At 35.5% G+C, this 25826-nt stretch overlaps 1 protein-coding gene across 2 annotated transcripts in view; it reads left to right on the top strand.

The window, feature by feature from the left end:
- The window catches only part of ALCAM (activated leukocyte cell adhesion molecule), a 209172-nt gene that overhangs the window by 161006 nt on the left and 22340 nt on the right, over window positions 1-25826 (top strand). For both annotated transcript variants that reach the window (XM_016187702.2, XM_016187703.2), the window contains exons 4-11: window positions 6379-6443; window positions 7910-7997; window positions 8435-8617; window positions 13730-13857; window positions 15262-15394; window positions 22389-22501; window positions 24306-24441; window positions 24841-24974. In XM_016187702.2, the coding sequence (XP_016043188.1) occupies window positions 6379-6443; window positions 7910-7997; window positions 8435-8617; window positions 13730-13857; window positions 15262-15394; window positions 22389-22501; window positions 24306-24441; window positions 24841-24974 (980 nt within the window). The remainder of the gene's footprint in view (window positions 1-6378; window positions 6444-7909; window positions 7998-8434; window positions 8618-13729; window positions 13858-15261; window positions 15395-22388; window positions 22502-24305; window positions 24442-24840; window positions 24975-25826) is intronic.

Here is a 25826-nt window from a genome sequence, read left to right as displayed (position 1 = left end):
TGAGAATGAATCACATAAAATTGTCATTTTGATGTGGAAAGCAATTTTCAAATGGAAAAATTCAAGCTACTCTATGGCTTAAAGAGTTAAGCACTCCTGTGTATGAAAGTAAACATGTGCGTGAAGGTGCACATACATAGCCTGACTTTTAATGCTTGAAGATTTACTTTTTCAAAATCCTCAATAGATTTTTTTTTAAATTACCCTAAAATGGAGAAATCTGACAGACCTGAATGTGCATATCGAATATACCCACAGGAAAATGAATAGGGCTAGAACAAGAGAAGATTGGTTGACGAAACTATTTACTATAGCCAGTATGACCAACTGACTTTACCTAATAATAATATATGTCACTATGCAAATCAAGGATTTGTGAAATACTAATTAAATCATTTTATCTTTTAATATTCAAATAAAATATCCCAACCTCTATTACATCATAATGTTTTAGCAATGACAGAGAGAAATATAGGCCTCAATAGTTCCAAAATACCAAACGTAGGACTGAAAGTCTCACATTTCAATTTTTTCTTTTATATTCTGACAGTTTGTCAGCACCTAGATATTATTAAAGGAAAGAAAGAAACCCAGAGGGCCTTCCGACGGCAGCAATCAATCATGGCTTTTTCTATTTCTTCCCCTTTTGGGGGGGAGTGGTGGAGTGAGTCACAGTGTACCTAAGTAAGCAGGACTTAAGTCTCTTATTTATATGGGCTTCACAGCTCCTATGGGCTCGTGACACAGATTCAAAGAGCACTTGGACTTTTAAAGGAAAGCCTTTGTTCTCCAGAAGAACCTTGTAAAAGCAGATTACATGTTTCAGTTGATTGCCTTGCAATTTAGCACTTTCTAATAATTACCCACCTTTCTCAATCATTTTACCAGTCATTTCCCTTTCCATTAAGCACTCTAAAATTTAATTTTTCTCCTGTATGTGCCAATGTCCTGTGTCTTATTTAGTTTTTTACATTTCATATTGATGTTATCAAAATTGTGATGAACTGCTTAGGACCATTTTTTCAAAGAAAAAAATTTATTCAGTTAAACCAGTAGCGATGATGTAATAAATATAAGCACAGGTCAGCTATGTACCACAGTAGGCACAGTGAGCTAGTCACAGCATCCTACAGGCTGTCTATATTAATCTGTCATCAGGTTTCTTTTTCACTATGTTAAATTACCAAATATCAAGGTGATAGCAAGTTGGGGATATATAGACTATTTTAGCTGAGAAGAATTATTTGTGACAAATCTTCAGAATATCCTTTTGTTTAAAAATGCCATACAGCAAGCTGAAAATAAAACATTTGTCTAATTCAATAGAACTTATGAGCTGTTTTGGAATATTGAGGGTTTCTATGATTGTGAAAACAAATTTACAGCCCGCCCACTGTCAGGACTTCTAACCCCATTCTCTTTTGAATGTTGTTGAAAACAAAGTGATTCTCAGAAACAGAATTTGCATTCCAGGCTCTAGGCCAACAGGAATTTAAATAAAGAAGTAACACACTCTTGAAAATAGCGTTTTGTACTAGAAACCGTGAGACCCTCGAAGTCCAGTAAAATAACTGCACAGCTCATGATAAAGAAAGTGTTTGCAAGAGCATATAGGGACTTTGCTTTTTTAAATGAATTTACTTGGAGTCACTTTTTGTAAAGCAAACAGCAACTATGACAAAGGAGGCTTTTATTCTATGCATGTACGTATTGCAGTCACTCAAGAATTACTAGTTTCATCAATCAGTTCTCTGTTTCCTTCTGTCAAATCACCTAGCAACATGCTCTATGTGCCACAGAATTGAGTATGGTCAACGTGAGTTAGTCTCAAATCAGCTTGCAGCATAGTGCTGTCCTCATGGCCAAAATTAAACTGATTTTATTCACACTGAAAGCCATGACTAATAATTTTGTTACTTCCAATGTAGCACAAGCATGGTTTCTTTCACAGGTTTTTAGGCTGTTCTTAGATGCAAGAATTCATGCCCCCCCATAAAAAGTCAACTATTTTGTCACAACTATAACCAATTTATTTACTAATTGATTGGTAATTGACTGGCATCAAAATCAAACTTTGCATTTAATACACATTTGAAGTTTTAAAAAAATTTCAGAAAGTAAGAGTAGATAGACCTTTAAAAGTCCCATGCCTCAAAACCATGCCAGTGGCTATGCAAAAGTCAAATGGGTGCTTTGATTGTCAAATGGTAATAAGTGCTGTTATTGGGGGGGGGGGGGAATAAACCACTGAGCTGGTCCTCAGGAAGCTATTCATTTCTGGTCTTGGGCGAAATAGTTCACCGGTCTGGGGCTAAAATTTCCTTCCTACCAGTAAAATCAGTAATTTGACTTACCTAAATGTTTTCTCACTAATATTACTAGGGTCTTCTTGAGAAGTTAATGAAAAGAGTTGAAGAGGACAGCCTATTTGACCAAATTTGTCAAAACTCTATGTCATCAGAAGTCTTTCTTGTTAACACCCCAGATAAAAAATACAAAATACAGAATACAAAATAGTTTACAGTTTAGACCTGGTTGGGATTTTCAAATGCTTTTCAAAAGCAGAAGTCCTTTTTTTCCTGAGCAAATTATTATAAAAAGAAACTTTAAAATATCAAGATATTTTTGTCTGTGGTGTTAAAACGAAACACTATTCTCATGACAAAAAGTTTGGTTAACACCTAAGCCAGACCTTTTCTTAGTGATGATCAATGCTGATTACTTCACTCACTTATTTTACAACTTTGATTTAGAACTTTATTTATTAGAATTCAGCTCACGCTAGTTGCTCACCTTGTCGGTATTGTTGGTACAGGGCTTCACGACACCAGGCTGATTACTTCAGACAGAGAGAAACAAGGGTGGGGAGAGCGACCAGGCACCACAGCACCAGTTTCCTCTAGTGCAGCAGGGAGGCCCTGAGTGCTTGAGCCTGGATCACACAGGTGGAAAAGCAGGGCACTACTCAGGTATCTTATTTTGCTAGCCACAGGTCTATTTTTTCTGAATCAAAGATGCAGAAAGTGAGCAACCTGTTTAGCTCTTAAACTACGGTATACATTTCATTTTCCTTAGGTATGTAAAATACTCTTTCCTGTATCGTCAAGAAAATAAACTACGATATTGTGTTCATTGTGTTTTGCTAAACTCTTCAGGACTTGTGAATGGTGGCCGTTGACAGAGTACTAGGTGAAGCACTCTAGACTCAGAATAATCAGTGCCACCTGCATTTTCTGATATCCAATTGAGCTATCCTCTGTGTAGTTTTTGTTAATAACTACACATGATGTAGTGAACTTTTGCATTCATCACTCCTATCATTATCCCTCTGTGTTAGCCTTGACAAAATTATTTTAATAATGCAAATAAATTGAAACCATGACTTTCTATTTCAATTCTGTCTTGATTATGAATTCTTGAATTATATTAAAGCAATTCATGTGAAGTTATTTTTTAACATTTTTAAATCAATATGCAATTTTGCTAAAATAGTACATGTCCTCTTTTATGGCCTTCCAAGTAATACTCATTGATTGTTACAAGCTAATATAAGAGAAAATTACATATAAAATTTGTGGTTATTACAGAAGATTTGAAACAAAAGTATAAAGAGCCTATAACTCAAAGAAATGCAATAAGTATTACCATTACTTCTACAATATCCACTGTGAGAGTACTAAACTATAAACACACTTTCATAGGCTTTCCCTACATTTACTATCATTTCATGTTACTTAAGCAAGAATGTATTTTTGAAATACTTATGGAAGCAAGATAGATCTGACCAGCCTTTATAACACACAGTATTTATGACTATATGTGCATTGATAAACCAGGGTTTGCAAAGTCAAGTTGAGAGACCCCTTAAACATATCACACATAAAAAGGAACTGAGTGCTCAACTTTCTTGATACTTAATACTGTGAACTAGATGGAATCGCAGTTTAGCAAAACAACTTGCCCACATTTTGTTTTAAGAACTTAACTTTTTGGAGGGTATTTCAGTTCTCTCCATATGTTCTAGGTGTGGACACTACAGAAAAATGAAACCAAAGAACCATTTGCAACTTTTTTCATCCAATTTTGACTCAGGACTAACAAATAAACAGTTTGCATCCCCCTTGAGAGATGATACTAAATTACTGTTTAATTCCCAAAGACTTTAACTTAGCTAAATTCCAAGAATTTTTGTGCTTCTGTTTAAGTGTTTTTGATGTAGCATTCTTTGAAATGCATTCGACATTTATTTATTTACTAATTTATTTTCATTTATTTATTGCCACCAAAGTTATCACTGGGGGACAGTGTCTTCAGGATGACTCCACCATTCCCATCAGCCGTTTTCTTTTTATGATAATGGCAGAAGGAAATAGAGAGGGTAAGAGAGAGGAGTGAGAAGGAGAGACACCTGCATCCTATTCTAGGAACTGGGGGCTTGAACCTGTGACCTCATCTATGGTAGCATATGCACTTTACTAGGTACGTCACTGCCTGCCCCTCACCTTTAATAATGTGAATTCTAAGCAGGATCTGTGTTATCAATAACTCAATTGTAAAAACTAATGACATAGTAGAGTGGATATGAAAAAAAGACCTTCATACCCGAGGCATCAAAGGTTCCTCATTCCAGGCCCTACCCCACCAGAAGCCAGAGGCTGTCATGGCTGCTGTTTTGGGGAGAAAGTTTTATTGTTTTTTTTAAGGTATGGAGGAGATAGCATAATGGTTATGCAAAGAAAATCCCATGCCTGATGCTCCAAAGTCCCAGGTTCAATCCCCTGCACCATCACAAATGAGAGCTAAGCATTGTGCTCTGTGGTGGGGGATTTTAATAAGTTATAATTATGAAATTGATAATGTTACATTAAAAATATCAAGAACATCAAGGTTTACTATGGAAGACTTTAACCCCACTCCATAATATATTTTTTCCTGAAAAATGGTGTTTGTTTTAAAGTTTTATGATCAGTGTGTTAATGTAATTGTCTCTGTTATGCCTTTGTATTATTCTGTTGTTTTTTTTTTCTCTTTAGTTTGCTTCTGTAAGTGTTACTTTTGAGCAATAGATATTGACTCTGGATATTTTATTTCTAAAATTAATAGTAAATAGGCCCTCCAGTTACATCCAAGCAGACCTATAACTATTATGCATTATTCTAATGAAATCATCACAGGGAAAATAGCTAGGTATTACGCTGAATGGGTTGCTTTTTTTCTTCTTTTTTTGCATACAGTGTTGGTGATATCAACTTTGTTGCTCTGAAGACATCTTGTTTTCATCCTTAGATTCTACAGTGTCCTTGAGAAGTACTATGTCTGATAACTGAATTTTAAGTTGAATAATACTTATGCAAAAGCCAAATTGATTTAGTTTAGTAATCAAAATTAAAGATATTTGAGAGGTAAACAATAATACTCTGAAAGAAAAACTAGCTGGTTGTTTTTGTCTATTTATATGAGAAAAGAATGATTCAGCTCCTGGAGGCTCAAAAATCAATAACAGTGAGACAATCTCCATTCTCCATAAACCACTTATTAGAACTAATTAAAAGTTGAAAAGCATCAATAATAGAAAGCTAGGAAGTTAGAATAAAGTGATTTACAATAAGTTTAAGTAAAACCTCTTTGCTAAAATTTTTAATCAATCTTTCTGAAACCTGTTAGAATTTATGCTTATAGAACTTCCCCTATTTAAAATGACTCTACATTTTTCAGGTTTCAACTTTGAAACTTTTCCTCCACATTTATAGTGTCATAGTGTGACTTTATTTAATATGTAATGCTTGAGATACATTGAAAGCCTCTATTGACTTTGCATTTCTCATGATGTTTGAGCAATGATTCTTAAACTCCCATGTAGCCAATAATTCCCTATGAAACTTGTTTAAAAAAAAATACAAGTTTATAGGACTTACCTTTCAGACTGAGTCAATAGACCATTTAGAATTCAAAATTCTGTGTTTTAAACATGAACTGCTATGGTTCTGATTCATGTGGGTTCATGTCTTCATCTATAGGGTTTGAAGTTACTCATAAGGGAAAATGAGCATGATAATCAATGAGAGATAATATATCTTACTTAGTGCATTAACCTCTTTTCACTATCAAATCCATACTGGTTAAGCATTAACAAAACATTCAGAAAGTATTATCATTTTTATTCAAATGTTATATGCACTTAAAATAATCTTTAAGATAATATAGCAAAAATTTGGATGGGGTGAATTAGTCAGATTTCTTAATTAAAATGTATATGAGAAATTGATTCATTACTTTGTTTACTTTGTTTCTGCTTTATGTAAATGAATTATCTTTTTATAATCCAAATCACAAATCTCCTCCTATGTATTCTAAAAACTTTTTCCTGCTTAACTTTAGAGCAACCATCCAAACCTGAAATTGTAAACAAAGCACCATTTCTTGAAACAGAGCATCTAAAAAAGGTAATAACTTGGTTGTGCTTAATTAGCCTTTGTTTAGTCTAATGTTAATGTCATCTCCTGAATTTAGAGGCTAGGACAAATAGGCAGACTTTGCTCTGGAGAGTTGGCACTGTTGTAGTTAGTTACCAGTCAAATTCTGCAAGACAGACAGAGACATAATGGAACTGTGGTTAATTTCAAAGGAAGAGAGGAGACCAGAGTAAAAAAATGGAATGTCTTTCTGTTTGAATAAACTGAGTGTTTAATAGAGTCATGAAAGATGACTAAGTATTCTTCAGTCCTAGGGAAAAATGCTTTTCCCACAAAATAGAATAATAGAATGTGAAAGAGTATGGCATATTTGGAAAACTTCACATTATTTGCAAATCTCAAACTGTAGATGATCAGACATTAACAAAAGTGTAGTGGGAGATAAATCTGGAGTTGTAATAAGAGTCTGGATTATGCCAAACCTTAAATGTCTTGTAGTAAATTTGTACTTATTCTACTGACAAATTAAAGTATTAGAAACTTGAAGTAAAAATGTAAGAGATTTCAGTGATCACTCAAAGAGAGGCTTGAAGGTAGACTGTATTGAAAAATAATTAAAATTGGAGTTCCATGTCTAGGCACATCATTTGACGAGTTTAAATTCATTGTCATGAAATTACCTGGATTTTTCTTTTTCTTTTTTTTTTGGGGGGGGGGTGAGAAAACAAATGCAGAGTTCTGTGAACATTAAATTTTACTATATAATATCCCTTAGTAAACACTGAGTATTAAAATAGTTAATTCACATTTGAATAAAAGTGGTGGGAATTATAGATTGTGGTTAGTATATGTACTAGAACTAGAGAGACCCTATTTTAACACTGTTAATACTTCTTGAATATATAGTTTATGAACCATGGTAATAGCCAATGTTAGTGTAGTTATGTTATTTAGTTAGGTGTGTTAATATTAAAAATTAATAATGTTAAATTGCACCTGGGGATGGGCAGGTGGTGGAGCACCTGGTTAAGCACACGCACTGCAGTCCGCTAGGACCCAAGTTCAAGCCCTTGATCCCCACTTACAGAGGGAAAGCTTCAAGAGTGTTTAGGCAGTCTGGGTGTCTCTCTGTCTCTCTACCTCTCCCTCCCCTTTCAATTTCTTTCGGTCCCTATCCAATAATAAGTAAATGAAATTTTTTAAAAATTGCAACTGGCAATGTTTTTGGTAAATGTGATTCTATGAACAGTGCAGCCAACAGTTGCACATTCAAAAACAGTCAGCATGTGTAGTATATTAAGACCATGAATTCAAGTACAAGGATTATTCTTTACACTCAAAAAAAAAAAAGCATTTATTCAGTCCTTAGTCAGTCCTTATAAAATTAATGGTTCAAAAAAACCTTTGCAGTAATTCTGCATTCCTTGAAAGGTCTGGGGCTTTCAAATTGACAATCACTGATGGAACCAATACAGTAACATTGCTTCATTTTGCAGTTGGGTGATTGCATTTCAAGAGACAGTTATCCAGAAGGCAACATAACATGGTACAAGAATGGAAAAGTGCTGCAACTCGTTGAAGGAGGTACATATGAAGTGGAATGTGTCAGTATTAATGATGTATTAATTCAGACATCCTACTTTGATTTATTTTCTATGTGGGCATTTCTTAGTCTATCCTGAAAGCAAATGTCTTACCCCTTTTGATCTATGGCACTATTTTTTATTAATTTTTTATATTAGTCCTTATGCAACAGAACCAAGAACAGAGAAAATTATTTCTGTATATAGCATGTTCTAGAAGTTAATTAAACTGAATAGGATTCCAAGAGTCTATTTTTATCTGTGTCTCTGATTCATGAGTTTGAAATCATCCTACCTTATTAGATGTCAGTTTCCCCTCCTGTTAAATACAGTTAGAAGGACAAAAAGCACTTCTCTAAAGTAGTGTGAAATTTAATTAAGGATTGTGATTTTCTGTTGAAAGGTCCTATCATTAATGTTCTTCTTTATTTTCTTCAGAGGTGGACATAAATTTTAAAAAGCAAATTGACCCAGAAACTCAGCTCTATACCATGACTTCTTCTCTGGAGTACAAGACAACTAAGGCTGATGTACAAATGCCATTCACCTGCTCTGTAACATATTATGGACCATCTGGCCAGAAAACAGTTCATTCTGAGCAAGCAGTCTTTGATATCTACTGTAAGTAACTTAGTATGTAAATATGCAATTCTAATTTATTAAAAAAATCAAATGCTAATATTTTTAAAGTTCATTTTAGATGCTTTTTGAATTCTACTTTCAAGTCCCATCCATTGCTTAAGACACCCAAATAATTTATTTTCTACAGTCAAGTTCCAGCTTTGTCAATTACTATTTCTAAGAAAGTAACTTAATTACTCTAGGCCTTCTCATAATGGTGTTAGGAAGACTAAATGAAATCACATATCTGAAATAACATCCTATATAGTACATTAAATGCTCATTATTAAGTTCCATTGTCATTATTACTATTAATTACATTTTTTTGGGAAAAATGCAAGAAATAATTTTAGTGTTATATAATAAAAATTATGTAAGTATATCAGACCCTTGTTTTGATCTCTACCTTCTAAAAAATACTGTGTTGGTGCAATATGTTGTAAAAAAAAAAAAAAAAAGAGGTGGGGAGATAGCATAATGGTTATGCAAAGAGACTCTCATGCCTGAGGCTCATAAATCCCAGGTTCAATCCCCCGCACCACCATAAGCCAGAGCTGAGCAGTGCTCTGGTGTTTCTCTCTGTGTGTGTCTCTCTCTGCATTTCTCTCAAAAATAAAATAAATAAAATATTTTTTTAAAGAAAGAGCACTTATGCATCTGTTCTAAAGGATATAAATGTCGGTTGAGCTTTCCAAGAGTGATATCTCATCTGCACTTCTGTTTTGGTTCCATTAAGTGAAAAAAATAAAATTGAAATTTCACTTGTTTTAATAAGAAAGAAAAGTTATTTTGCCTTAGACTTTTTAAAATAAGATTAAAGCTTATAAAAAATGAATATTCTAGATGATTTCATGGTATAACTATTAGTTCTATAAGTGAGGACAAAATCCTGTCCAAAAATATTCAACTGGAAGTAAGTGCAAGAAAGTACAAGATAGGAAAGAAGCTCAAGATGAGAAATTCGCTTAAAAAAACAGGAATGAGTGTGAGTGTCATACATAGAAGATGGATGAATGGACAAGGAATTATCTTTGGAGGCCCTGCTTCCCACCTGCAGGGTGGACATTTCAGGAACGGTGAAGCACATCTGTAGGTGTCTTATCATTTTCCCTCCCTTTCTATATCCCCTTCTCCTCTCAGTTTCTCTCTATCCTATATAATCAAAAAAAAAAAAAAAAAAGGAAAGGGGGAAGAAAAAACAAAAGAAAAATGCCAACAATTTCAACCCAGGTGGCAAAGAGAATCTTCGGATTAATTAGAGAAGAAACTATTTAACTATAATTGACTGTGTAAGGCACATTTGGCAAAGTTTCTGAAAATGCAGTGTTTGAAGTTTAGGGCTTCCTGTGAAGACAGAAAATGATTTAAAACATAGTCCTGACATTTAAGAGTTTTACTACCTCAGTAGAGAAATGATACACCCAGAGCAGAATGAAATTGTTTATTCAAGATTGCAAGTGGTTAAATGTCACAAGAACTTGACGCATAGTCCTAAAACCTCAAGTGCACAAGGATGCTGATTGTCAAACACCAGTGTATATCAGAGTCACCTAAACGACTTGTTAGAACACAGATCCCTGAAATCATTCTGGAATTTCTTGTCCAGTAATTTTGGGGGAGGAGTTTACAACACAGTGCCTAGTGATACTAATGTTCTAGAGACCACACTTTGAGAACCCCTGTCATACCATGACTTCAGGGAAGAGAAGGAGGTTACTAAATGAAAGGGACAAAAGATAAAGGAATTTTGTGAATTCATCTTGAAATTGAAGGCAGTGTTTTCTTTATGGTTTTTTTATATGAATTTATTGATTCCTTGAATTCTCTTCATAAATCTTGATGGGGAAAGATATCTTACAAGATGGGTGATTTTTTTCTTTCCTTTTTTTTGTATCTTAGTAATTTAATAATGATCAACAAGATTATGGGATAAGAGGGGTACAATTCCATATAGTTATCACCACCAGAGGTCCGTATTCCATCCCCCATTGGAAGGTTCCCTATTTGTCTCCCTGGGAGTATGGACCAAAGATCTTTATGGGGTACAGAAGGTGGAAGGTATGGCTTCTGTAATTACTTCTCCACTAGACATGGACACTGGCAGTGACTTTACTAATTTTTGGCTGGTCCTGACAGTTAACATGCAGGTGGGCTAGGAGTATTGTCTGAGAAGGCGGTGCCAGAGTTGAGGATAGTACTATAAAGTTGGATAAGGGCAGAGAATAGCTTGCAAATATGGGAAAAAATTATAAATACCATTAACTGCAAACGCCATTGATCTGATCTGGGATGCATGTCTATTTGTATTTAGCACAGAAGCTTGTGTAACCCCTGCATCCCTGTCAGTCTGAGCTCACATTCGATGGTCATAGCTAGGAACATTCTAGTCTGCACTCAATTCAAGACCAGTCTTCCTCGAGTGGCAGAGTATGTTGACCCAGGCTTCCTTCAGAGAGTGTGGCAATTTCTACCATTGTTCTATGTTGAGGGCAAGGTACAGTAGAGGCCCATACGAAGGTTGATATGTTGTCCCTGATGGAGATGATCAGTGATGGTGGAGAGAGGGATCTGTTAGAGGTCTAGGTCCATCATATCTATATGGATGGAATCCCAGGATTCCCTGACTAGGGCCCCGAATAATGGAATGGCCTAGTAGTGACCAAAAGGCCCATCATTAAAGTAATGGCAGTGTTTTCAGTATTGATTATTTAGACCTATACTGCGATAGTATTGGTGGGAACAGAAAGGGAATGTAATGTGCAAAATATATGAAGTAATGATCATTAGAACTTGGTGATTGACTCTTCAGAGCCTTATCCCACTAGGGAAAGAAACAAACTGGCTTGGGATATGAATCGACCTGCCAATACCCATGTTCATCTGAGAAGCAATTGCAGAATCCAGAACTCCCATCTTCTTCTGCACCTCATAAAGAATTTTAGTCCACACTCCCAGAGGGGGAGAAATGTTAGGGGAAGGTGGCCAGGGGGCTCTGAACTCCAATTTTATCAAGGGCAGGAGAGAGAAGAAGAATAAAGCAAGGACTTTCATAAGTAGTAATAGTTATAAGTGTGACTTAGAAAAGAAGGGAAGGCAGAAATATAGAAAAATGTATTTATAGAAATAATAGTCAACCCATTCCCGTGCTCTTGGGAGAACTACTGAAGTGTTCATTGGAGGGAATGGGGACACAAAACTCTCGTTATGGGAGCTATGTGGAGTTATACCTCTGTTGTCTCATAATTTTGTAAATCAATATTAAATCATTAGTAAAATTTTAAAAAAGAACTCCATGATTGGGTGGATAAGAAAAAGCAAAGAAGAAAACCATAATAACTAACAGAGTTTATTTACTAATAGAGTAATTTTCAAAAAATCAGAAGTTAAAGAAGAGCAAGAGAGCATTAATTTTCTTAGAGGCATGTTAGGGGACATCCATAAAGTTCCTGTTAGAACTCAGATTTACTCCATTAGTTTTCTGACCTCAGTTTATCTCTACAGCTTTTTAATAAAGAGCAGAGACTGTTGTAAAGGAGACAAGGAGAAGGGGGGTGCTTTAAATAGAACAGGAAGTCAGACAGATTATGATCTCTAGTAGTTCTGGTCTCGGCTTTGATCAGGTATTTGGCATAGTGATCTGCAACAGATTGAAAACTAGCTCTAGAAGGATCAAGCAAAAGTCTAGCAGGGAACTCTAGAAAGAAAATTTTATTTACTTTACAACCTTTTTGTGTGTGTGTATGAACTACCCAAGGAAAATATAAGAAACACACAGGTATAGTGAACTAATCACTACCTAGCCTCAGAAGAATCTAGGCACATATTAAGATATGCCCAGGTGGGGGAGATAGCACAGTGATGATGCAAATAGACTCTCATGGCTGAGGCTCAGAAGCCCTAGGTTCAATCCCCCGTAACACCACAAAGCCAGAGCTGAGCAATGCTCTGATGTTTCTCTCTCTCTCTGCATCTCACTCAAAAATAAAATACTTAAAAAAAAAGATATGCCCAAACATGAGCAAGTAACAAAACAAAAAAATCTAGAAAAATATGTGTAAGGTTTTTTTTGCTGTACTTCAATCTTATAAAGGTAAATTAGTGACTGCAAATGATAGGAAAAAAACAACTTTTGAATCTACCACTTACTCATCTGGCTTTATTAGATAATAGTAAAATGAGTTTTATAGATAGATTAGTTTGTCAGGTTTGGAAATATAAATAGTTATTAAACCTTATAGAAATGATTCTGTAAAAATATCACATGATTTTTAAAATGTATTACTCATTATCCAGCTATATAACAAACAGATACAATATAAAGTGAGTCATTTGTAACTTCTAATACTACCTCTTTTTATTTCCTGTCTTCTAGATGTGGTTCACTGTATCCAACCTTTAATTCCTTTAGTGTTTTTCTTTTAAGAAGTAGACTTTATGAAAGAATAACCTTTTGTCATATGTGCTCTGTAAAATGGCCAAAATGGAATGAAAGTTGTATTCAGTATATTGACATCAATGAACAGAAAAGACAGGCACTACATTTATAGTCCTGTTGAATGTTTTAAGGGTCTCCCTTGATTCATAGGATTTATCTTTTTGAAAATTTATCTATTCTTTTGCATGCCAAAAATCTTGCTTCTGCTGTTTAGCTCACTTCTCTTTTTATTTAGTCTGAGGTATTATTAAGTAATGTGAGTGCATAGGGTGCCTAATAGTTTCAGCTTCTTTGCTAGCTGGTCCAGTATTTCTATACTGTAAGATCTATATAATCTAGTTAAATGTCCTTATAATGGAATAATATCATGGGATTATCCCTGCTGATCTTTTACACATAAAATTATTATGGCCATTCCTACCTCAGTTAAAGACATTTTGTTAAGAAGTAATTGATTTTTATGTAACAAGGTCTCTTTTTAGTTTGCTTTAACCAAGATTAGTACTTAGTATAGCAAGTAGCTATTAACTTCAATCTTTTTATAAAAAGATACATTTAAGTAATTACCACTACTAGCTTCTTAAGAAAATTGTGTATAATTTAGTCATTTACATTGAATGTACAGAGTAATTTAGTACTTGACAAAAATGTTTAGCTTGTGCCTATGATTCTTTTAGATCCTACAGAACAAGTGACAATACAAGTGCTACCACCAAAACATGCCATCAAAGAAGGGGACAACATTACTCTTAAATGCTTGGGAAATGGTAACCCTCCTCCTGAGGAGTTTTTGTTTTACCTACCAGTAAGTGCCTGTGGGTTATTACTTGAGACAGACTACTTTATCCTATTGTTTGGCAGTTGACTGACACTAAGAACTGTCTACCCTTGGATAGCATAAGTGAGAAAGGATGTTTTTCTTAAGGATAAGGATACCTATAGAATGTCCTTGGGGGGGGACTTTTGTCATTTGACAGGGATCACTTTTTTTTTTTCTTAATATTAAGAGCTTTTAGGGAAAATAATGAAAAATGTGATTGCAAGAAACTAATCATTAAAACTCAAGATTTCATTATCCAAATAAACTAAGAATCTACTCTCAAGCAGTTAGCTACAAAATGAAGAATGATGATAGCACATGGTCTCATGAATATTCTCAAAGTACTCAAAGTGCCTCTCTTGAATTCATCTCTAAGTGTCTCAAATAGGAACAGCTCTACTGCACACTGTATTTAGCTTCATTGGCTAACACTGTGGGCTACATCTTGTCACCATTACTTAGCATCTTAAAGAACTAGTTCCTTGACTTCTGCCAGTATCATAACTGCAAGAAACGATACACATAGAGAATCATTTTGAAAATTCCACTAGGATATGTTCAAAATGTCACAGAGATTTGGAGCCATAATAGAAAAGAGTTCTTCCTGGGTCTGTGTTTCACCTAATCTTCCATTGAGAGAAGTGTCCCATTAGGATAAGAGTAAATTTACAAGTGTCATCCACTGTACCACTCATATTTACTTAAGATTATCAGCCTCTGCATTACTTAGGAAATGAATATATGGTCATTTCTTTTAGACTTAAATGTTAACAGAAAATCATTTTTCCTAATAAATTTGATGTTGTGTCCAAATAAAATTTCAAAATCCGTGTTTTCACTTTGCTATTAGGAGGACAAAACCAATTTTGTATCTTAGTTTTAGAAATAGTTAACTTGCTTTGTTCATATATACTCCTAGTTCATCTATATTTTTTCTTACTTTGCTATTAACTATTTTCTTTTGTTTTTTTATTCCTTCCCCCTTAATTTCAGCATCTCTTTTTTTTCTACATCCTCCTCTCCTTTCATTTTTCATTTCTTTTTCACTTGAATACATGATATGTTTAGGTTGCCTCCAGTCTTCTGTCAAATTAGAAAAAGCGTAAATACAAAAGCAAATATTGAAAAATCACTAAAATCTGGGGAAAAAAGCACCTGTTACTAAAACAGAAGTCATCAATGCAATGTAAACCTACTCCTAAATTTCCTTTAGAACCACAATATTATTTTTTGCAGAAATCAGAAGGTACAAACTGTGCTTCTGTTTGTCCAATCTAATAAACTCAGTACTTTTTCTTATCTGAGAATGTGCTATTTTCATCAAGAAACCCAACTATCCTCATTGTATCTACAAAGGGTAATCATCTGACATTTTGCTTCTCTCAAAAGGGACAGCCTGAAGGAATAAGAAGCTCAAATACTTACACACTGACAGATGTGAGGCGTAATGCAACAGGAGACTACAAATGCTCCCTAATAGACAAAAAAAGCATGATTGCTTCAACAGCCATCACTGTTCACTGTAAGTCACCTTATTCTTAATTACCAAGTTAACTTCAAAGGACTCTAGTTGTCTAACTTGGCTATCTTTCCAAAAAAAAAAAAACAATTGCGGCTGCACTTTTCCTAAATAACATAGTTTCAGTTGGCTGAAAGAGCATCAATCTTGGTTCAGATTTGCAGTACAGTATTAGAATCTTGCATGGATGTATGTAGTCGCTATAGCTTTAGGCCGTGGGAAACCTACATCTTTTTTCCAGTAGTCTTCCATATGTTATCAAAAATATTTACATAACTATGAATAAGTCATCTATTTTTAATTTTTTAATTATCTTTATCTATTTGTTGTATAGAGACAGCCAGAAATCTAGAGGGAAGGGAATAATAGAGAGGGAGAGAGACAGAGAGATACCTGCAGCCCTGCTTTAACACTCGCAAAGCTTTCCCTCTGCAAATGGGGATTGGGGGATTGAACCCTGGGTCCTTGTGCATTGTAACATGTGCGCTCAACCAGGTGGACCACCACCCGACCCTAGTCACCTTATATTTTAAGAATATATTTAGTTATCCTTGAAGTTCATGGTTTGCATGTGGACCAGATAAAAGGTAAATGGAATTTTTTAAAATTATAGGGTAATGTTAATACCCACCCACATAAAATTACTATACATTAGCAACTACTAAAAGTCATTAGGGAACAGTAGAAGTCATTTATCAGCTGCTGAATGTAAAGGTAGAAAATTTATGGAGAGGCTGGTTACGCAAAAACATGTTCATGCCCAGGGCACCAAAAGTCCCAAATTCAATCCACAGCCCCACCATAAGCCAGAGTTGAGCAGTGTGCTGGCCTGTGTATCTTTCTCTCTGTATCTCTCTCATTAAAAAATAAATAATTTTTTTTCAAATATTTTATTTTATTTATTTATTCCCTTTTGTTGCCCTTGTTGAATAAATAATTTTTTAAAAAAGAAAATTTCCAGAAACAGAAGCTCTTTAAAATATTGTGAATGTATCTACTTACTAACATGTTCTTTATACCCAGGTACTATCAAAGTTACATGTAATTCATCAGAGTAAAAAAAAAAAAAGATATGTATTGAAAATAAATACTTGTGTTCTTTATTTTGTAATTCCTGACAGTTTATTATTGGTTTACTGGTGCATCATGGGGATATACTAGGAACTAATTTGAACTGCTTCCTGATTGCCCTAGAGTTCAGAGTGCAGTGAAAAAATACCCATCTTCCTTGGAAGTACTGGGGAAACTCTAATAATTCCTTTTCACATAATAGTACAATCAGTAAGTTTCCTCTAGATATGGTCTACTACAGTTCCTTCTACTTAAAGGATTTCTTGCTTTCAAAATTGAAAGAAGCTTCAGAAATTGTGCTGAGAAATTAGTTCTAAATCTTTTGTTCTTGCTATAATGATTGGAAAACATATGGGGTGGGAAATAAAACACTGAGGGAGATATAGGTGATACCTTGGGAAATACAGTAACCAAATGGTTGCTTTGGACTGTCTGATGTCTGATGAACACCCTGAGGAATTCTGTAGAAATAGTGGACTGTGAAGAAATGTTCATAACTGGGCCACTTCTCTATTTGGGACAGTGAAGAAATGTGCATAACTGGGACATTTCTCTATTCGGAACTGTGAAGAAATATTCATAACTGGGCCATTTCTCTATTTGCTCCATATTCATATTACACAGATCTGCATATGTCTGCCATAGGGGTCAGCTAGAGAAAAAGCCATCACCTTTCAGAATAACAACAGTGATTTTTCTTTGATGTTCTGTCAGTCATAGGACCCTTTAGCCAGCTTCTTCCATGATGAAAATTGGAACGTGCAGAAATAAAGCAACAGGCAGAATTGCCTAAGGATTAACTCTTTGATGTCATTATTCATAGGATAGTTGGGCCAATAATCAGTATGCCATTGCTTAGAGATTGTGTAAGGTGTTTATATTTTAAAAGGTGCTACTTGTTTACACTCCTAAAAGGAATGAATTCTTTTTTTAATTTATTTTTTATTTTTATTTATTCCCTTTTGTTCCCCTTGTTTTATTGTTGTAGTTATTATTGTTATTATTGATGTTGTTGTTTTTGGATAGGACAGAGAGAAATGGAGAGAGGAGGGGAAGACAGAGACATCTGCAGACCCGCTTCACCGCTTATGAAGCGACTCCCCTGCAGGTGGGGAGCTGGGGTCTTGAACCAGGATCCTTACACTGTCCTTGCGCTTTGCTCCACCTAGCACTTAACCCACTGCACTACTGCCCGACTCCCAGGAATGGGTTCTTATCTGAAACACTTGTTGATCATGCAAGGTAGGATAGCAAATTAAAGTTGAAAAGATTTGGATGCAATTATTTAGATTACATGTGATATGGAAAAAAATAACAACAGCTGTTGTTTTATCTGGGCTGGCTTCATGGGCGGGTAACAGAGACGACCAGAGACACGAGGCTGGGCCAGGAAGCTGTATTTCTTTATTCACGAACAACGATTCATAAACTAACCCAAACTAATCACCAAACAGAACTCTCCTGCATCCTTCTCACATGGAAGCTCCAAGAAGTCTCGAACTCTGTCGGTTTCTTTGGGGCGGGGACAAGCGGGCCCGCAAAACTAGCAGGACTAAACTAATTTTCCTGGCAGGGGGAGAGCTAGACCAAACCAATGTAAAGCATACAACAATTCCCCCTTTTCTTTTTAACTAAATGACTACAGTATCAGGGGTGTGGGGTGAACAGAAACCTATATCATACAGGCATTTTCAAAAAAGAAACTGGCACAAACATGGAGAAACATGTAAGCAAGTAACAAGAACCAGTGTGCTGCCAAGGGAAGGCCTGAGGGGGCCATTTTTTGCCTTTGTGGGCAAAACTTTATCAGCTTAAAAAAAAAAACATTTCCTGCCTCTGGGGGACGTACTTGCCTCGACAGGCAATTGTTGTATGCTTTACATTGGTTTGGTCTAGCTCTCCCCCTGCCAGGAAAATTGGTTTAGTCCTGCTAGTTTTGCGGGCCCGCTTGTCCCCGCCCCAAAGAAACCGACAGAGTTCCAGACTTCTTGGAGCCTCCATGTGAGAAGGATGCAGGAGAGTTCTGTTTGGTGATTAGTTTGGGTTAGTTTATGAATCGTTGTTCGTGAATAAAGAAATACAGCTTCCTGGCCCAGCCTCGTGTCTCTGGTTGTCTCTGTTACCCGCCTGTGAAGCCAGCCCGGATAAAACAACAAAAAACATACAGCATTTTAGTCAGATATTAGTGCATTTTATTGGATTTGTGTGCTTTTTTGGTTTTGGTAGGTAGACTCTAACACTGAAATTAAAACTTATTATTGTTCTTTGAAAGCAACAAAAGTGTTGCCAGTAAATCAAGATTTTATTTTAAATTAGTGAACTGAAAACCAAAAAAAATCTTATTTTATCCATTTGCTCTTGATGTTTTTCAAAAAATGATTTATTTCACTTACAAGTATTACTAGAGAGATTATACATAAAAACACCAACCATGTAGCACAGCAGGTTAAGCATACATGGGGCAAAGTGGAAGCACCGACGTAAGGATCCCGGTTCAAGCCCTCAGCTCCCCACCTGCAAGGAGGGGGGCTTGTTTCACAAGTGGTAAAGCAAGTCTGCAGGTATCTGTCTTTCTCTCTGCATCTCCCCCCTCTCGATTTTTTCTCTATCCTATCCAACATCAATGGCAACAATAATGACAACAACAAGGGCAACAAAATGGGGGGAAATGGCCTCCAGGAGCAGTGGATTCATAGTGCAGGCACCGAGCCCTAGAGGCAAAAAAAAAAAAAAAAAAAACGCCAACAACAGGTTCGCAGAACAGAACTCTTAAAGGACTTTCATCTCACAGACTCACAATCACTAATTAAGCACCAGCTATCCTCTATCAGTTCAAGCATATGAAAAGTCTTTATCACATATTTCCAAAGGCCTTTGTCTTCCTTTAAGTAAATCGTCTTTTTTTCTCACTGGAAAGTTAATGGTATAGCTAGGTTTCTAATACACTTTAACTAGGTTTTCACCATCATAAAATTCAATGAATGTTTGGAAAAAATTCCACTTCTAAAAAAAATTTTAAATGTAATTAGTAATTTAGTAATGCTCGACAGGACTGTGGGATAAGAGGGGTATAATTCCACACAGTTTCCGCTACCAGAGTTCCACATCTGCTCCACTGCATTAGAAGTTTCCATATTCTTTATCCCACTGGGAGAATGGACCAGAGATCTGTTATGGGGCGCAGAAGGTGGGATATCTGGCTTCTGTAATTGCTTCTCCACTGAACATAGATGTTGACAGATTGATCCACACTCCCAGCCTGTTTCTGTTCCCTAGTGGGGCAGAGCTTAAGGAGGTGGGGATCCAGGACTCATTGGTGAGATTATCTGCCCAGGGAAGTCAAGTTGCCATCATGGTCATCTGCAGCTTTATGGCTGAAAAGCATTAAGGTATAAAGCAGAACAAATTATTTAATAATCAGGAGCCTAAAGGTAAGAGGATAGCTGATGAAATTTGGGATCTTGATGTTTGACGAAGCCAGGAAGTCTTATTTCAGGTAGATTCCGAGGAGCCCATGACTTTACTAATTTTTGCCTGAGCCCCATAGCTAACATGCAGTTGGGCTGAAAGTATTGTCTAGGAAGATGGTGTCAAAGTTGAGGATAGGACTAGGAATCTGGAATAGGGCAGAGAGCAGCTTGCAAATATGGGAAAAGGATATAAATACTGCTAATTATAAACCCCATCCATCTGACCAAGGACCCATGTCTATCCACACATAGCACATGAACCTGTGCAACTTCTGTAAAGCATAGCATTAATGGAAAACTAGAAAGCATTATTATTCCCCTTACTTATTTGAAAATAGTTTTTAAAATATTCATTTACTAACAGAGAGGGGGGGAGAGAACATGAACAAAGCCTCATTCTGACATATATGTTACCAGGGAGTCAAACATGGAACCTCATGCTTTGAAGTTCAGTGCCATCGTCATTATGCCACCTCTAGCTAGACCAATGCTAGTTTAAGATACTGCCATGCTTATGAAAGGCCCTGTGACCATAGTGACCCAGGAAATCATGACCCCTACTCTCCTGGTCATTACAGTCTACTAGGAAACACAAATATAAAAATGGAGATTGTGAAGAAATTACAATTATAACATGCAAAGAAAGCCAAGGCAAATGCAGGATACAATAGCAATCCCCACTGCCATAAAATTAAAAGCCCAGTTCTTAATATCGCGAGAACTGTCGCTAACTCTCTGGCCTCAGATAATTATATAGACTGACCTTTCACGTGGTTTCTGCGTTCATATAGTTCTCATTGTGAAATCTGCAAAGCTCTTTCACCATTTTGCTTATATGGCAGAGGTTTTTCATGTATCTTTACCTATCAAATTTCTCAACGTCAGGAATCAAATATAGGGCTGGAGAGATAGCATAATGGTTTACAAAACAATTTTCATGCCTGAAGCTCTGAAGGTCTCAGTTTAAATCACTGGCACCAGCACAAGCTAGAGCTGAGCAGTGTTCTGGTAAAAATACATACATACAAACATAAAACAAAGAAACCACATATATGTACTAAGTCTATATAGAAGCTTTACTAATGCTTTAAAGCCCATTTCAGTTCAGTTCTCCCTTAAGCCTTTGATTATATTTCTGCTGATAGCTTTTCATTTTTAACAGTTATTTAGCTTCTACTGTAAAGCATATTTGCTGCTAGTTGCTGACTTCATGTTGTTGTGCACTACATCCAGGTGAAGCTATATTTATTTATTTATCTTTTCTTCTTCTTTTTTTTTAATTACCACTATGGCTCTTGCTGGAGCTTGGTGCCAGCACTATGAATCCATTGTTCCCCACAGTCATTCCCCCACCTTTTTTTTTTCCTTTCTATTTTATTTGATAAGACTGAGAGAAATTGAGAGGGGAGGGAGAGATTTAGATGAAGAAAGAAAGAGAGACACCTGCATACCTTCCTCAGTGAAGCATCCCCCTGCAGGTGGGGATCAGGGCCTCAAATCCAGTTCCTTGTGCATGCTAATATGTGTTCCCAACCATGTGCGCCACTGCCTGGTCCTATTAATTTATTTTCACCAGGGCACCACTCACCTGGCTTATGGTGATTCTAGGGATTAACCTAGGCTTTTGATGTCTCAGGCTTGAAAGTTTTGTTGCTGTGGTATCTCTCCTACCCTTGTGAGTCTATATATCACCCTTAAAATGCAAATTTTACTATTCATCTCTGATAGTTCATCAATGCTTAGTGCATAGTAACTGTACAATAATTGTTCAGCTAAATTGGATTGTCCTTACGCAACTCATAGTGTGAAAGTAATACTTTTGTTCAAACTACTTTGCATCTGACAGATGATGTACATCTTTAGATGTATTTGTGCTCTTTTAAAAACCAAACAGTTATTATCTTCTGACAGTGTGCTCAGTAATAGATTTTATATAAAATTTCAGCTTCATAAGACATCAGATGGTAATGTTTTTCTTAAGATTACTATTATAGTCAGGGCTCTCTGAAGAAACACAAACTTATGGTTTTCAACTTATCACTTGCTGTCTAAATATACTTGATTTTTTTTCCCACATTATGTCTTAAACTTTTTATAACATTTATCTAGTTCTTAACTTTCTTTATCTCCTTACAGAAATGATCTAAAAAAATTTTTCTCCACAAGGTGATAGACCCCATGGGAATACATACACACAGTTGAACCATCAGTCATGTGAACTGAATATAAATTCATTATCAATTAGATTGAGCATTTATTTTTACAAAGTGGTCTTAAACCTGACTTTTGAAGTTTTAAATAAGTTATGCTGAGTTATCCGTTATTTCAATCACACCAGTTCTGAAATTTCAAGTGAAATTTGGGGATTTTGTTATTTTCTTTTCTTTTTTTTCTCCTTCTCCTTCTGACTATCTTACTTTTCTGGAGTTTGCATTTCAAGATTTTCTGCTTCACAGATTTGGATTTGTCCTTAAACCCAAGTGGGGAAGTGACCAAGCAGATTGGAGATGCCCTACCTGTGTCATGTACAATATCTGCTAGTAGAAATGCAACTGTGGTATGGATGAAAGTAAGTAATACTCCTTGCAAGTAATATTCTAATGTTTGCTCTGATGTTTGCTCTGATTCCTTTCTCAGTTTCCTTAGCAATTGATAAATTCAAGTGTGTACACTTAGTGATACTAATAGGTCCATACAATCATAATTATGGTTCTTATAATGCAAATCATATACATGTTCAAATAAAATATTAAAGATATGACATCCGTAGTTGATGTTCTGAAACTTAGTTTGAGGCATTAATTTTATTATATGTATATACTAAGTAATAATATATGTGTATTCATATGCACACACACACATACACATAAACAGTTACATACTTTGGGAGATGAGAATTCACAGTATGTTTTAACTCACATTATTTCCTCATGATACAAGAGCTCTACAAAATAAAAAGGACAATTATATCTTCTCACATTTTTATTAAAGTTAAATCAATTGAAATTCAAAATCTGTTAAGTTACAAAGATTCAAACTTGTGCCATATTAACTGTAAATACTCTGCTCTGATTTCACAGTAGTCAGCCTGTCTGCTTAAACTGATTTTATGCTTCTGAATGCTGATCCCACTGACTTAATAGTTTCTTTCATTTATTTTTATGTGCTGGTAGACAGGAAGGCTAGTTCACTGGGTAGGGTATGCTTTGCCATGTGAGCACCCCAGCATCACCTGTGAGCACTGTGACACTAGAGGAAGTTCCTTTGCTACGGTGTCTCTCCTCTCTATCTGAAGGAAAGGGAAAGAACGTACAATCTCACAGCTTCACAAAAACAATCTCTCCTACCCTTGTGAGTCTATATATCACCCTTAAAATGCAAATGTTACTATTCATCTCTGATAGTTCATCAGTGCTTAGTGCATAGTAACTGTACAATAATTGTTCAACCAAAACCTTATCTCAATTTCTTCACTGAGGCGATTTCAGTGAGATTCCATAGAGTACATATTTAATGATACAATTGTAGTAATTGACGGTCAAAGGACTAGACAAGTTTGGTCATCTAGATTACTCTTATAAATATACTGTTTTACTACAGGACTAGAGAAACTAGTTCACTTGACCAAATCACTTTCTACATTAATTGCAGCCACTATTGTTAATTGGATATCTAATGTATATAATGCTAGTCAAGTCTTTGATTTTTTTTATAGGGACTGGAAAAAAATACATAATCTTAAAAAATACATAATCTTAGCATTGGCTTTAGTTATTCACTTAAAAGCCTTTCTATTCTTGTCAAAAATAGTTTTGTTTTCTGTATACCAAGTGAGTTTGTAGTTAAATGTCTCTTCTTTAGTCTTATAAATTATGATAGTAATCTGTTATCAGGGGTTAGTAAAATAATTTTATCATAATTTCCATGACTCTAATGTATTCCTATTTCAATTATCGTATCCTATAAATTGCAAAGCACAAGTCTTCAATGTCTGTCAATCCTAATTCACCTACATTTAATGCAAGGAGTAGATGTAATGACTACCATCAGAAAACCTCATTATTGTTTATATAATTAAATTCTCAGAAAAATTCAGTATGCTAAGAGTATTGTCTCATTCTTAGGAAAATGAGACTCAACAGTTTATGAACTTGTTCCAAATTGGAAATTCAGTGAATGAATCTGAAATAAAATTTAGATTTGATAAAAACTACAAAGGAAAAAGGAATTGTGTTTTTGGAAACATTTTAGTTTACAAAAAGAAGCTTGCATTTTCATGACTCAAGAATAAGTTTTTGGCTTAATTATCATCTAATACATACATAGACTCACAGTTTTTCCTTGTAAAGTAACTGACTTTTTTATTTCATCAGGATAACATCAGGCTTCGATCTAGCCCTTCATTTTCTAGTCTCCATTATCAGGATGCTGGAAACTATGTCTGTGAAACTGCACTGCAGGAGGTTGAAGGACTAAAGAAAAAAGAGTCTTTGACTCTCATTGTAGAAGGTAACAAACTAACCACTTGAGCTCCAAACTCCTTTTTTTATTATTATTTATATTTATTTATTTTCTCTTTTGTTGCCCTTGTTATTTTTTATATTGTTTTTGTTGTTGATGTCATCATTGTTAGATAGGACAGAGAGAAATTGAGAGAGGAGGGGAAGATAGAGAAGGGGAGATAAAGACAGACCTACTTCACCACCTGTGAAGTGACTTTCCCTGCAGTTGGGGAGCCAGGGGCTCGAACCAGGATCCTTAAGCCATTCTTGCGCTTCACGCCACGTACGTTTAACCCGCTGTGCTACCACCCAACTCCCAAAACTCCATTTTTTTAAAAGACTTTGATAGCTGATTTATTTTATGGTATCAATTCAACATCTTAGTTTAATTGTAATGACATTTTAGGAAAACCTCAAATTAAAATGACAAAGAAAACTGATCCCAGTGGACTATCTAAAACAATAATCTGCCATGTGGAAGGTTTTCCGAAGCCAGCCATACACTGGACGATCACTGGCAGTGGGAGCGTCATAAACCAAGTAAGTATTTCTCTTGTTAAATACTGTCCACTGTGGGTCTTTATGGAAGTGTGTATACTGCAGGCTACCTCGTAATAAGCATGAAATTTACAATGTATTCTCAGAAGGTTTTGCTAACTTCTTAATTTTCTCAAAGGAAGAACATGGCTCAGAGAGAAAATTTAAATCCCAGGGTCACAGATAATGGAAGAACACTGATCCTGTGGTCGGTACCTGCATTTAAAAGAATATTAATCGAGTATTGTTCCATGGAAATTAAATCTTAGAACTTGATTAATTAAAACACTAAGGTACCCTTTTCTGCATCATAAACTTACACATCTGAGTACATGTGGTCTCCATTACTTATTAATGTATGTGAGGGGATATTTCTTTTTCAAATTGGACTTTAGAGAGTGATGAAAAACCGTCAGTTTAGGAACATATGGTCTGATTTACATATGCCAGGATTAGGACCAGGATAAGGCTAGCTAAATGTGTCCTGTGTAGGATATTTACTTCTGATAAGAAGTAGGCATAAACTAAACTTTAGTGATTATATCTATGTAAGGACATCCTCACTAGGTACCTATATAAGATAAAGATTGAAGAAATTATAAATGGTATTTTTGTTTTGTTTTAGCATAGCACTGCTTGCCTCTAATTTATGGTGGTGCCAGGGATTGATCCTCTTACTTCAGAGCCTTAGGCATGAAAGTCTTTTGCAAACAAAGACAGAAAGGGAAAGCACAAAATGAAACTGGGACTGGGTGTGATGTATTACATGGAGACAAGTGACTCTGGAGGAGGAAGGTAGGGAGGGGGTGGAGAGGGTATTGCAGTCTTGATGCATGATGGTGGAAAAGGGTCTCT

This window comes from Erinaceus europaeus, chromosome 9 (genome assembly GCF_950295315.1).
Source record: "Erinaceus europaeus chromosome 9, mEriEur2.1, whole genome shotgun sequence".
NCBI lineage: Eukaryota > Metazoa > Chordata > Mammalia > Eulipotyphla > Erinaceidae > Erinaceus > Erinaceus europaeus.
Note: the sequence above shows the minus strand (reverse complement) of the source record. Positions and strands in the feature narration are given on the sequence as shown.